This window comes from Rhipicephalus microplus, chromosome 2 (assembly GCF_043290135.1).
Source record: "Rhipicephalus microplus isolate Deutch F79 chromosome 2, USDA_Rmic, whole genome shotgun sequence".
Taxonomy (NCBI): domain Eukaryota; kingdom Metazoa; phylum Arthropoda; class Arachnida; order Ixodida; family Ixodidae; genus Rhipicephalus; species Rhipicephalus microplus.
Genome location: NC_134701.1, coordinates 140,206,125 through 140,220,268, shown reverse-complemented (window position 1 = coordinate 140,220,268; position 14,144 = coordinate 140,206,125). Strand labels below are relative to the sequence as shown.

The 14,144-nt window shown below is 45.7% G+C and overlaps 1 protein-coding gene across 2 annotated transcripts in view; it reads right to left on the bottom strand.

Moving 5' to 3' along the window:
• Nucleotides 1-3,230: 3,230 nt before the first annotated feature.
• LOC119169724 (uncharacterized) overlaps nt 3,231-14,144 on the bottom strand; it is a 140,385-nt gene continuing 129,471 nt past the window's right edge. For both annotated transcript variants that reach the window (XM_075886854.1, XM_075886853.1), the window contains 2 exons: nt 11,284-11,579; nt 3,231-8,425 (listed from right to left, as the gene is read on the bottom strand). In XM_075886854.1, the coding sequence (XP_075742969.1) occupies nt 8,377-8,425; nt 11,284-11,579 (345 nt within the window). In that variant the 3' untranslated portion in view covers nt 3,231-8,376. The remainder of the gene's footprint in view (nt 8,426-11,283; nt 11,580-14,144) is intronic.

Below are 14,144 nucleotides of genomic sequence, written 5' to 3'. Positions count from 1 at the left end.
AGGGGGGTGTCAGCCCGACCCCGGTGTGGAGTGTCAGGAGGGGGCCTAACTAACGCTCAGCCTAACGACGCTCGCTGCCTTGTAATGTACTCACGGACTGAAGCATGGGCGGACAGACAGATGGACGCACAGATGGACACAAAGACTCACGGATGGACAGAAGCACGGAATCACGGATGAACGCATGGACGCTTCCACGCACTCATCATTATTCGCTCATGGATATGCCATGATTTTCCGTCTATTTTTGTAACGCTCGTGAGGCGGTTCATGGTCACCACTGTTTTCGTTTTCGACATCGTGAGCGCCCCAGGAAAATTGAAAGCTTCTGGTAATTACATTTGCGGTTTGACGTATAGTTTCTGCGCATTGTGGTATATATGAACTTTCTCGTCTATGTGTACTTCACGCGGTGAATTGCCCATAGATGAGGAGGTTCGAAAATATAGTTAGCGCCTTTTTGTTATACGGTGCATTTTTTTCCGCAATTGTTACGTCGGCACCATAGGTTCGTGAACGCTAATCGTCCATCATTTTCAAATTAAAGCCGATACAAACATGCACTTAAGTATTATGCACCCGTTAGTCCAAATCGTTTGGCTGTGTATCGATCTTGTATTGCACATGAGCAGTCGTCGGAAGATGTCCTTTTCGCATAGGTACGGAATACCGTTTATAGGGCGGATATTTGCGACACCGGTAATTTACGTTATCATTGGTGTGTACTTACTAATTCTACGTGGATTGTCAAAATCAGAAACTTCACAGTACCTGTCTCGTTCCAACGAACTACTTACTTTGAAATAAATCAAAGTTCTAGTGGTGCCCATACCATTAGCGCAATTCAATCTTCCCGCCTCCCAGAGCTCTCCTCTGATGAAGAATTCACTATGTCCGACAATATTGCGTTCTGCGTTGCTGCGGAGCACAACCAGGTGGAAACGATACCTGCGTGGTTGTCAAATGTGTTCGTCAAGCTCTGTTTTCCACAAATAAAACTGCAATGAGCATGTGCTTTCTTTTTCGCCGCGGTGCTCTAGTGGCTATGGTACCCGCTGCTGACCCGCAGGTCGCGGGAGTGAATCCCGGCTGTGGCGGCTGTATTTTTGACAGAGGCGAAAACGCTGTCTCACTTGTGCTCGATTTAGGTGCATGTTGAGGAACCCTAGATGGTAAACATTTCCGGAGTCCTTCACTACGAAGTCCCTAATGTTCATAAGGTGGTTTTGTGACGTTAAACCTCCTGAATAAAGTCAAATCATGTTGTCTATTATTCCGTCTTGCGATACCCTGCAATGTTCTTTTTTATCACCGATAGTTCGAAGTCCTGCATGCTGTGCAAGACTGTCCTGATAAGGCCGCAACTCGTGTTCTTCATTGTATTTAATTTCTTAATCACTAAACCTCCTGCTGTGCATGTTACTGACCTTATAGACCAACGGTCTCATACCCGTGGCCAAGGCAGTTTTCACCAGTGGCCTGTCCTGCACATGACTCCCTTTGTACCATATTTTTCATAAGCCACACCATAGAGTTTCTCACAAATACCTAGAGGGAAGTGTGGCGACACCGACAATGCGAATTTCTTAAGGAGCATTGTTGGACTGCTGGCAATTCCGGTAGATGTATCTGCGAAGCTTGTGTTGGCTGGTGTTGACCGAGGCTTCGGCTCAAAAGCGAATACGACTGCCTAAATAAAGCTTTTCTAAAACAAAACGTTTATAAGCGGCTCTCATTCACGCGTATTATATTCTAAAATAAAAGTCCATACCTTGACGGCACAACCAAACGACGAAAAAAGGAAACAGACAACATAAACGTGGCGGAAAGAACGGTTGCGTTGTCGTCTGCCTGCCAAGTTTAGCGGCCGTTGGTTACTTATGCTTCGTGAAATTGTACATATGTGTAGAAGGTTCTAGTGTTGATTGCAACACGTTTCTGTGCAATGACAAAAATAAATAGCTTATTACGTGCTCTTTTTGGTAAGAAATCAATCACTTTAACATGAGGCCAGGCGCGTCTTCGAGGTATACAAATCCTAGGCAAGTTTCAAGCTCACGTATCCCGTCATTCCCCTGCATTAAGAAGCTCACTAGCGCCAGATTTCCCTCTAGGTATGATTGTGAGAAACTCTATAGGCCCCACCATCCATCCACTATTTGTCGAAATATAACTATGCAACAAAAACTGTACTGGTAGACAAAGACAGATGGAAGAGACATACCGCACATGTGTGCATCTTTTTTTTTATTTTTTTTATGTTCCGTCCTGCTGCCCAGTTAGGCAGAAAGCGATCCCGTACAAACTCGTCAAACTTTCAATGCAAAAAACTGTACATTTTTAGTCACTACCCAGCTTTTATTTTTCCTAGAGATCACTATCAATATGTTCGCAAGTCCAGATGTCCAATCATATGTGTATACTTTCAGAAGTGACCCTTATATGAGATACAGAAAATGCCTTTCTTAGAGTGATAACGTGTCCCCGCCCTTCATCCTTTTGTTGTATCCAGACCGTTCCGGACTTAGCAGGGCTGAATTTCGTGAGCGTGACCAACTAGCTGAGGTATGTTTGATGCCGTTGCTTTCGGCATTCTGAACCTATGACCATTCAATGTGGTTAGAATTGTGCTTTTAGTGTACCTTCAATTATTCTTTCATTCGCCACGGTGGATCAGCGGCTTCGGTGGTTCACTGCTGATCCCATGATCGTGGGATTGATACCGGCCGTGGTGGTGGTATTTCGGCGGAGGCGAAATGGTTGAGGACAGCGCGCTGTGTGATGTCTGTGCACGTTAAAGAACACCAGCCGGTCAAAATTTCTGGAGCTCTCCCCTATATGGCATCACTCATAATAATATGGTGATTTTCGGACGCTAAACCCCTGCTTATTTTATTATTATTATAATTATTATTATTATTCTCTCACGGGAGCGGAACAAATCTCGTGCTATTTTCTTACCCCGGTTACCTCCCTTCTTTCATAGCAGAGTGAAAAACGACATTCGCTTGACCTAAACCCACGGTGAGCCCCCATTCAGAGCCTTTTTTGTTGTTTAAAATAGTGCTGACTTCAACATGGTCAGTTAAAAGCCTACGTAAACTACAATCCCAACAGCTTCAATGAGCAGCATTTACGGGGATTGAGAGAGACAGATGATGACCAGCAGGTGCGGAGAGCGTTTCTCCCAGACCCCATGGCCACACTTTGCAGGAAAGGAAAGACACTCCTTCTTTGAGCAATTATTTTATTGAGGTTAGCATCGCGTGCGGCCGCTCACTGCCCCGCAGTGCTGCAACCCGGCATCGGAGTTTGGCGTGTCGCTGCCATGGCCGTGATGCATCACACAAAGCAAGGGGGGAATAAGAAACATACACATCAGGAAATAAAAACAAAATGTAGAAGACAGTGCGTTCTTTCCCTCTCTGCTCCAGTTGGGAGCTCGTCTTGAGCTCGACACAAACACACCCACGTGGCAACCTCGGCAAATATCCTCTCGGTAACCATGGCTCTGAGTTGAGAGCCACATGCGATTCACCACCGGCATCTAATAGGCCCAACATAATTATAGCACAGGCATAGCTCAGCTCAGTACTTTATACTGAGCTTGAATATGGCTGTATGCGAGGCCAAGCCGGATTAACACCTCCGAAACGCTGCCTTTTCATGAATCTAGTATCACAAAACACTTTTGTTAAACCAGATATTATCATGTTTATACAAGCTCAGCAGTCAGTTTTGAAGGCAAAGTGCCCAAAACATGCTGGGCTGGCCATGTTCAAAATTTAGCGCTTATCTTCTGGTCATATCGGATGTGAAGGTCAGCCTCAAATTACCGCTGAAGTTACAACAAAAAATACCTAATTTTTGATGGTAAATGGAGCATAGTAGTTAACATAATGAGCATTACTATTCCTGCACCATACATATTGCGAATGAAGTTCTAAGGACAGCCCACATACGAGCAGACACACACAGACACACATACTCAAAAAAACGAATGTCAACGTCGTGGTGCTATGACAACGAAGTGGTGAAATTCGCTGAAGCTCTGTGCAGCATAATTTCTAGCTCTAAGCTATGTCTGACTGTTATGACAGTTTTTGGAGCCCAACTACGGTGGAGTTGTTTCACAGGCTTTATACTATACACAACGAGGAAGCAGAAATTATATTACCACTTTGTAAGAGCTCACTTCAGCTATACGTTTCCACTAACTGAAGGAGACTTCCTGAAACACATGCACCAGCAATCAGGCATCTGAAGGCCTCGGTAAACGGCAATATTACCGCGGCATGGTACTCGCGCACAGACCTACTAAAGTTGTTTACTGTAATAAGAGTGCTTACTACTACTTGAGGAAAACATCTAAGCCATGAAACGCACAAGGTAGTTTTTATAGCGTTGTCTACAGTAAAGTTTGCATGAAAAGGCCTACAACACTGTTCGTAATTATGACAATGGCGCGAAGAAGTAAGATGAAAAAAATTTAAGACACTGCGTCTTCCGTGTTGTCATCTTACTATGTCACGCCATTTTTATAATAACGTAACTTTTGACAACTCCCACAATAATTGGTTCTACAACACGGTTCACTTGTCGTCTTCCCGAGGCTTCTTTGAACAAGTGGAATAGCCACCTTCTACAGGACAAAGCATTTTCATTCGCACGTTCGACTACATTGAGCCAGGCGGCACCGTGCACAGACACGCCACACACGCACACTCGCTGACAAAGATACACACGCTCGCTTGAACAATGTATACACTCATATTGCTTGATAGCGTAAAGCACTGGTTAATGCCGAAGGAACAATACAAAATGGGCCAAAAAGAACAATAACAACACGAAGTGAGCACTTCTTTCGGAGCTTTTGCGGAAAGGACGAATGGCTGCCGACGATCGAGATAGCTAGTCTGTCAGTTTTGATGCGTGACCGGTCAAGTAATCTTTAAGTGCCACCGAAAAACTGCGTTCACGTAGTGATGACTTCTTGGATGCAAATACTATGCGGTCACAGGAAAGCGTCGCTATTTTTTTCCTGCCGTTCACATCGGAATATTTACTGCTTATATGGATTTCAGTGAGAGAAGAGAAGTATTAAACTAAGCATGGACAGCGTGGTGAGGTTACGTGCAGATTAGATGACTGCTTGTTTTCAACCGAATCGTTCTTCGTCAATCCGCTGATGCACAATCACATTTCAGACGGCTGATGCTATGACGGATTACTTATCTGTATTGTAAAAGAAACGAACAGGCGTTCTTTGACAGTAGCAGGTATCATACATGCCGATAATCTTGATTTTCGAAGCAAGGCATTTAGCGCGTGACCTAGAACGCGTTTCACTAACACCACTATAAAGTGCAGCATTATCTGGGGAGTTGTACTTTAACCGCAGCTACTGTGGCCGGCAACCATGACGTCAATGTGCTGGTGCAGCCCAAGGAGGAAGCGTAGGGCATTGTAGACTTCATAGCACATTCGCAAAGAATTTTGTCTCCGAGAAGTGCCCAGGAACTGTGAAAGAACCAGTCATGGACTCGAAAAGCTCAAGCCAGTTCTTCCGACACAATAAAGTTGGTGGGGTCATAAGAAACTCGGGCTCCAGGCCTCGCAGAGGTAATAAATAACAACCTCGATGTTTCGCTGATTACTATACTTGTTCGAGTACGCATTTGATTTTTATATGAAACTGACCCATTGCCCAGGAGGGTCAGGGACGTTATGGCGTGCGACCATGGCGAAACGAACTGAGCCAAGTTCCGCCAGCGAGAGTCTCAAAGCAAACGCGCACCGCGTCTTCTTCACCGGTGCAAGATAAGAATACAGAGCATTCATGTAGCCCTCCGCTGCTGAGGCGTCTATACAGTGAACCAACTACGAAGTGGCTCCTAGAGCCTCCTGAGCTCACATATTTGTCAAGTCATTTCATGTTTCGCACAGGTGCTTCCCGATAGAAGAACCACGAGTCTTACTTCAGCGTTACTGGTTAACAGTAGACTGGCGTCAATCGTTAGGAATTCGTGAAACATCATGCCGCTCAGTGACTACCGTTAGCTAGAAGAACCAATGGTTCGCCTTTCTCGTTCTTCCAAGTAAGACGAGCTCACAAGGGAGTTGACAACTTATACGTAAGCTCAAAATGCGTTTCTCAGCCAGGCTTTGTTCGAAACCTTATGAACCAGATTTCAATAATTGAAGGCGAAATTTTCCTGTGGCTCAAGAGTTTGTTTATTACGATAGTAAATGCTGATGAACAGCTTTACTCTTTTCTGAGCTACTTCAGGACGATAGTTATAACACGAGGACATGACGACAAAGAGATCCTTTGTCGTCGTTCTGTTCTCGCGCTATAACTATCGCCATGTCATACCAACTAGCCCAAACTGCCACACTACTGCAGGAGTAGTACGGCTAATTAGGTGCCTTCCTCGTACTGAGTATTCGAGGAACGATCCAATTTTGTATGGTGTAAAAGGCTTTGTTGTGTTAGGACAGCTATAAAGAAACTATCAGTATTTAGCGTCAGCAAGTCAAAACGTGGGCGCAGACTCTCTACCTCCGCGACGATAACGATGCAAGACTGAGCTTACTACATGTAAGACGAATCAACCTACTGGAAAGGTTGTAAAGATAAATGAAGAAAAAAACAGCCCTGATGGCCTACCGCTGACGAGCAACTGGCATGTCACAACGAATGATAGATGTCAGTCGTGACCGACAAACAGCACAATACTTTTGTTACACTTGTTACGCTTGCGATGAGGTTGGGATGCCTCTTGATATCAGAACTCGTGAGGTTAGAAATCGTGCCAGCATATAGCATCTTGCTACAATTATCGTTTGCCGCGGCATCGGGGGTGGCTGCAAATGTTTGGCACACACGCACGCAAGCCCCTGAGCTACACGTGACCGGCTGAAACTTCGCGATTTCCAGCCATCCACAACTTTCTTTTTTAAAGCACGCTAAACATCACACTGTTCTTAAAAAGAATCCGATGTCGCTGCTGATTGGTTGGTGTCATTTCACAGTGCGTTTCCATTCAACTCGTTCTCTCTTGCTCCTTCAAGAACAGAGCGCCTATGCTGAGAACGCTAGTTGAAGTACACATATGCGATTATGTGCCCAATACACTCAGTATGGTCTGAGCTCTCTAGCATAACGGTAATAGAATGACTCCGGTATGCGGACGCAGCATAAGAGCAGTACTGATCGCGTAGTGTAGAATATAAGGAACTGAAGGCGTCGCGTAAGCACTTATGGTCTTGTTTCAGACTTCTGTGCTATTACAGAATGGCGACTATTTCGAGTCTAATTGAGCTACGAATTAGCTTACTGAATGATTTTTCCTTTCATGTAGGTCGAGGAATTTATTAATGGTAGTTTCTTAATTATTACGAAGACGTTTTGTAACTATACTTCATCTCCCAAGCAATTATTTTAAAGTTCAAGTAAGTACATTACAGGAGCTGTCTTGAAGACACAACGTAGTAAATGTCAATACAAAGCGAATATAAGCAAGTAGTAGGTGGGTACCAGACCTCAGTAAAACAACATTAAAAAAAATGCCACGTCAACACAGCAAGGGTCACTTTAGCTAAAACATTGAAAATTGAAAAAAGCTGTTCACCTTCGAAGCATCTATGAGCAGAGCAAAAGCTACGTCATGATCAGCAAAGAATGGAAGATTAAGAGAGCTGAGAGGACCAACGCTTCCGGTGAAAAACAATGACAGAAAATTAGTTCTTAGGAAGAACTGGAAACAAGTATGCAAGAATCCAGTACAGAGCCCTATTTCTCACGATTGATGCAAACGAGAATGTTACACATTAATTTAGACTTGATTTCGATTAAGGGAAAGAATAAAAGAAGTGTTGTGTCATGAAATGAAGAGAATGCATAGAATTAGGAAAAGGGCCGTGCAGTGAAATTAACAAGGTGATGGTACGCTTCAGCGAGACGGGAAGTACTTCCGCACATGTCCCTGATGACTTGGCCTATGTGAAGCATGGTCTCGGTGTCGGTTATTTACGTCACAGGGGACTCTTGCCACACATGGTTTCACTGTTTCGATGCAAGTAGACTTGCAAATAAGCCTACTTGTTTCAGTGAGTAGTATACGGCTGAAAGAAAAGAAGCGATATCCAAGTTATCCGTCCCAGCGGATTCAATTTGCCAGTAGATTCAGAGGCATAGAAAGTTTCTAGCCGACGCATAACACTTATACCGCCGGCGACGTGTTGACATCATGAGTAATGCCGTCCTCCGCTCGCAGAGAACGCGTTGATCGTCGATGTGCTCGCTACGCTTGTGGCATGGTCCGGTGGTTCTTGAAGTACGGCAATGTGGTGACAATCCGATGACGGCTGCTCTCAGTGCTTACCGGAGAGGTCGATGTCTACTTGCGCGACGACTTGGTACCTGCATAGTTAAGGGCACAGTGTCGGTTGCCGTATTCAGCAATAAAGAAAATCCCGGCCGCTTCATTTTTTACGGTCGCATATGTACGGATGCCAGAGAAATGAGTGCTATAGCTTGTGCGTGTTCGCATGCAGTACACGATGTAACATCATAAAACCATGCCGTATTACTTTCGCATAGTGTTACCGTATACCTACAGTTAGGTAGCATGTACAGTCACTCTGCTTTCGCTTGCGCATGACCCCATAGCGGGATCCCCCAGTATTGATTCGCAATAACCCATGCTTGTATAAAGCGATGAATTCTTTCAATGAATTATATTCTTTTTTTACAAACTAATTATTATCAACCGACGGCTGAGATAACGTCGACTGTGCGCCACTCAGAGGAAGTAATAAAGTCGGATAACAAAAGCAACAGCTATCCTTGCGCACAAAAAGAATTTATTTATGTGGCTCTATGGGCCAGAACCCATACATGAGATTGAGTACGGCTATAGTGGGGACTATTTGCGGAATGATTTGTACCACCTGGCGTGTTTCGAAGGGCGGTTAAACGGACGCACGAGCGTATACATGTCAGACTCTGGAGTTTTGTAGACACGCAGCGCCACCTATTGGCGCAGTTTGGGTAGTGCAAAGCCCCACTCTCTTGCACAGTTTGCTGCGCAACCAGATGCAACTAGCACGAAGAAACAACGATTGAGCTAACTATTAGGTGTGTTGGCGTATTCAACACTCCGAAAAAGAGCTAGCAATTTCTCTCCGCTTGTCGGACGCGTCACCGTACCGCCATGACGTGTTTCCTGGTTCACTTGCCAGAACGACGTCGAAAACAAAAGCAGATGCAATACCTCCCCGCTCTACGAAAAAAAATCGACGCTACTGTTGCGTTGAGAATTGCCACAGACGTAAACAATTTCAGATTTATTAAGTTCCGTCGCTGTCGCGAAGCAACACGGTGAGAGCACTGGATACGGCCCGTTGCGAACGCGTTGGTTATGCGAATTAATCACGTTCTCCTGCAGCCGGTCACGTGAGAAAGTGTGATAATGTAGGTCTCCTGTTCTTTTTTGGAATAGCCTTGACGGATAACCGTGCTAACTTTGATTATGAAGCTCGACAGAGCCCCTGACCGTGGTCTATAGAATGGTAACCCGCGAGATAAACTTCGCACATGCCACGACCCCCTGATCTGAGGCGGTTGCCATCACACAGCATAGCGTACGTGGGCTTTCAATGTTTCTAAATTCCGGCTTGGGGTAGCTGTTGGTCGTGACGGCAATCAGGTTTTTCTTGCCGTTGGTCTCTGGGATTGCCGGAGTTATGGAGGCTTTGGTTTTGCCTTTTGTTGTACACCGTGAAAGTGGACATGGATGTATTTCATTTGCAGTATATACAAAAGGAAGACGACCGTGAAAAGAGCATTTCCGGATGCATTAAAAGAAACTGTTCGACGCACAGGTAGTGAAATATGGATTGAGAATGCAACTGCAAAGGCGAAAATCACTGGGGCTATTCGTGCCGGATAAAACGAGCTTCGTACCACTGATTGTAAGGTACATTGCTCGTGTACGCACTTCATTGCTTCGGCAACAGGTGTATGCCTAAGTTTACGCATTTAGGTGTTAAAAAACGCACGTCCTGTGCTTGCCTCAAACTCGATGTCATGCGCGATGCCCGCTTGCACTTAAATTGCCAGTTGCAGCACTCCGAAATGTTTGAAACATCGCAGATCGCTTTGACGAGATTTCTACTTTTATGAAGCAAGGTCGGATTGACGAAAAGAGCTTGCCCAAGTCCTTGATTTTCCAGAAACCGCGCCTCAACAACAGTGACACAGAAGGGCCTATAGACGTTCGCTTGCGAAAGGCTCTCTTTGTACTACCCAATTATGGCCAGCACGGCGATGAGGGCGCTGGTGGCAGCGTTTTTCGCAGAGCCGCCTGGGCAGAGTCTGACGTCTATACGTGTTGCGTTCGTGACTAGGTGCTGTTACAACATCCGAGGTGAGAACTACGACAGTGTTGAAGGATTTCTTTTCACCAGTAAACTTGGAGCCAGAGAAGATGTGATGTGAAACCGTAACTCTTTATTCAAGTCTTTCTAAGAAATAAAACGTTTGTGTTCATGCACTTTTCTTCAGCAGAGGAAATTGGAGCTTAAAGGTTATAAAACTATCAAGCCTACTGCAGTTCTATAAGCACCATTTCTCTGTTCATAATTTTGGAGTCATGCAGGAAATACTGGGACGCCTACCATCGCACCCCGCCACGGTGGTCTAGTGGCTAAGGTACTCGGTTGATGAACTGCAAGTTGCGGGATCGAATCCCGGCTGCGGTGGCTGCGTTTCTGATGGAGGCAGAAATGTTGTAGGCCCGTATGCTGAGATTTGGGTGCACGTTAAGAGCTTCAGGTGGTCTGAATTTCCGGATCCCTCTACTACGGCCCTCATAAACATATGGTGGTTTTGGGACGTTAAACCCCACATATCTATCTATATATCCTACCATCACATTAATACGACTTGAAGTACGTTTTAATCATTGAACTACTCTTATATTAAATTTAACATAGCAAATAAAAGCTGCCATAAGTACTGCTTTAAAGACCACATTCAGGTTCTGCCACTTGAAAAGCCACAATTTTTAAGGGCGATAATCTATTTTTACCATGACTTAATCATGACTCAGCCACTATCGGTGTCTAGTCGCAAAAGTTTCTTTGAGGTAATGACCGTCAAATGCGTAGCATTTCTTATTGCTCTAAAAGGTGTTAGGGGTTTAGGCGAAAGCGATGCATTCGGGAATTCTGACATCAGCAGCGCGCCTGTTGCATTTATGAAAGAAACAGGCTTACCCGGATGATCCTTTGGAAGAGCCGGACGAACTGCTGGAAGAACCACGCACCGAGGATGGCCGGTTGTAGCTGCTGCTCGCCTTGTAGCCCGAGCCGGAGGACGAAGATGAGGAAGAGGGCGAGTACCTGCTCTTGGTGCGACCAGTGCTATAGTGGCTGCTGCTGCTGGCGCTCGCGTAGTTGCCGTAGTGGGACTTGTGACCCGACGATCCGTGGCTGCTTCCCGACGTGTACTTGATCACGGCTGGCACGGCTACCGCGTGCTGGTGGTGTACGGCGGAGACAGGAGCCACGATCTGCGAATCGTTACCGGTACGAAGGTGGGAGAGCAACACACACACATGTTATTACGTCAGTGAATCTTGAGTTTGTTGGTAGGGATACAGTTTGACAACATTTGCATGGTTCCTTATGCATTTGCCTAAGAGAATTCGATGCAGAAAGTAATCTCCTTTCTACCGTTTCTTATTTCCAGTTGATTCCATTGATCCTTCCCCACAAAGAAAGCTCTCAGCACTGATCGCAATTTTGCACTGCTTCAGGGGCCGGAGGCATTGGCAACCTACAGCACCTCATGCAATTTCGCAGGGCCGCCGGGATCGGTCAATCTAGGACAAACACACCATGTAATGCGAAAACCCCATCATGTGACGTCCTGTCGTGTCACGCTACGACGACGTCACTAGTTTTGGTGGCATTTGACTTCAAGATGCCATCATAGAATTACGCCATGCCATTAGGATCTTTAACATTACACATGATGATGCCGACGGTCACTTTCCACGTTTGCTGAAGCACCTAAGGCTAGTGTCTAAATAACGTAACGCAAGCATACACGAGCTCAGAGCAAGAAATGACTTTGCAGCGGCTTAGCCGCGGCTATGCTAGGATATACGTAGCGTGAACTACGAGCGAACAGACAGAGTAGTGAGGCAGCTTATTCGTGTCAAGCTCCAGCCCAAGAGTGACGCATTACTCTGTAAGCTTCCACGCTTTCCTCACCGCGCCTGTTGTGCGCCGGTGTGACGTCACTGCTCTTCAGGCATGTCGAGCACGGATCTCAGTAAGCCACGCGAAACTGCTCAATCTCGCCCTGTGTCGCTTATTCTAAAGTATACAACACAAATGTCGTGTGTCGACCAGTTCTCTTTCATTGTGTACGCGCTTGCTTGCTTTATCTGCTGTTATTCTGCTTGCTAACTTACTCTACAAGCAGAGGAATGAGAAAAAAAATGACACCGTCTCACGCTGAAGCGAGCGATGTATGGATTATCTACTAAAGGGACCATCTATAAACCATCTCCCCGCAAAGCAGGTAAGATGGTTTGCTTTGGAGCGAGATGGTGTACTTTATTGAGAGCTCATGCTGGCGCTAACGCTGACACTGGCAGCGGTGTGGACGTTGGTGCGTATCACGGCGTTTCGCAGGAGAGAATGAGGCACGCGCGTTCCAGCATTTTATACCGAAAACTACCAATGGCGTCCCCAGCAGAGTACGCAGCTGTCGCAACACAGGCCGGGCAGTCGTTGAGAGCGATTATATGTTGTCGACGTCGCTCGCAGTAAAGCACGCAAAACTGCATACACCATTGCCATATGAACACGCACACGCTTCATAGATTAGTCTTCTTCCCCTTCTTCTTCAAGCGCCTTGATGATGATATTGACGAGGAAAAAATCACATACAGTAAAACATGGATGATACAAGTCTCGTGTGGTTGCCAAAATATTTGTATCCCCTTAATTTACTGTGAACACAATATGTAGAAAATTAGTATGTGACTAAGCAAATCTGTCAAACGTTTTAATTTAGAGCTGCAGCATTGTCCTGAACAACTCTGAATTATAGTCAGTAAATTTTCTAGATGTTGACTACCGTAAATGTACTCATAAATATACGGTGTGTGCTCGCTGTCTAATCGATTAACCAAATGTGTTGTGACCCGTGATTACTAGAAGCGCTTTTCTAGTTTCACTCCGGTTTTTCGCATGACACCGAAGTACTGCTAGGATAGATGAACACCGGAGAAATTCAAAGCCGCTGTTCTTACTTGCTGTTATTTTTCCTCTCGCGGTGGTACAGTGGTTGCCTTTCGAGAGATTTACGACGGTGCCCGCACAACACTGAGTTTTGCTCCAAATTCGAGAGTCTGCCGTACAAATCAGAGAGTTTTAACAAAGTACCAAAAGTCGCAAAGTAGCCAGAAAAACTATACCAAGGTCACAAAAGTAGCAAAGTCAGAAAACTGCATTCGTTGTGAAACGGCAAGTTGCTAGCGAAATGTTCGTAAGCTGCGTGCTCGAGACCACTTCCTGCTATGCTTGGCTTTGCCTGCGTGAGGCCGAGTGGCGACGACTACTATAGCATACGTCGACAGCATGTGGCCTTCCGGGCCCCTGAAGCGCTTCAAACTTGAAGGGTGGTTGAAGGGCTTGCACAGGAACCGTTCACAACACGAGAACGAGAGCTGTCGACAAACACCTTCAGCTGAGCCTTTACAATACACTCCGGTAAGACCTGAGAACGCTAGCGATTTAGGCACAGACGCTCACATAAAATTGTATATTACAGTGCGCGTGACACGGTTAACACACACGCGTAGAAAGAACTGAAGTGAGCTTGCGTGGAACGTAGAATAGACATTTCGCTCCGTCTATAAAAGACAATCGAGTGGTGGAGCGCGAAGTGCGTCCATAAGTTTTCGCCGCTGTTTAGGGGCCAGACTGACTACGTCTAGGCAAAACGCGTTAGTTGAAAATGCCAAATCTAGCAGGTCCCTGCGCTGCCTCAGGACACTACAGCTGCGCGGTGCTCGGAGCAGGGCGAGACTCAGCTAAGTTTAGGTTTTGTACAAACAGCT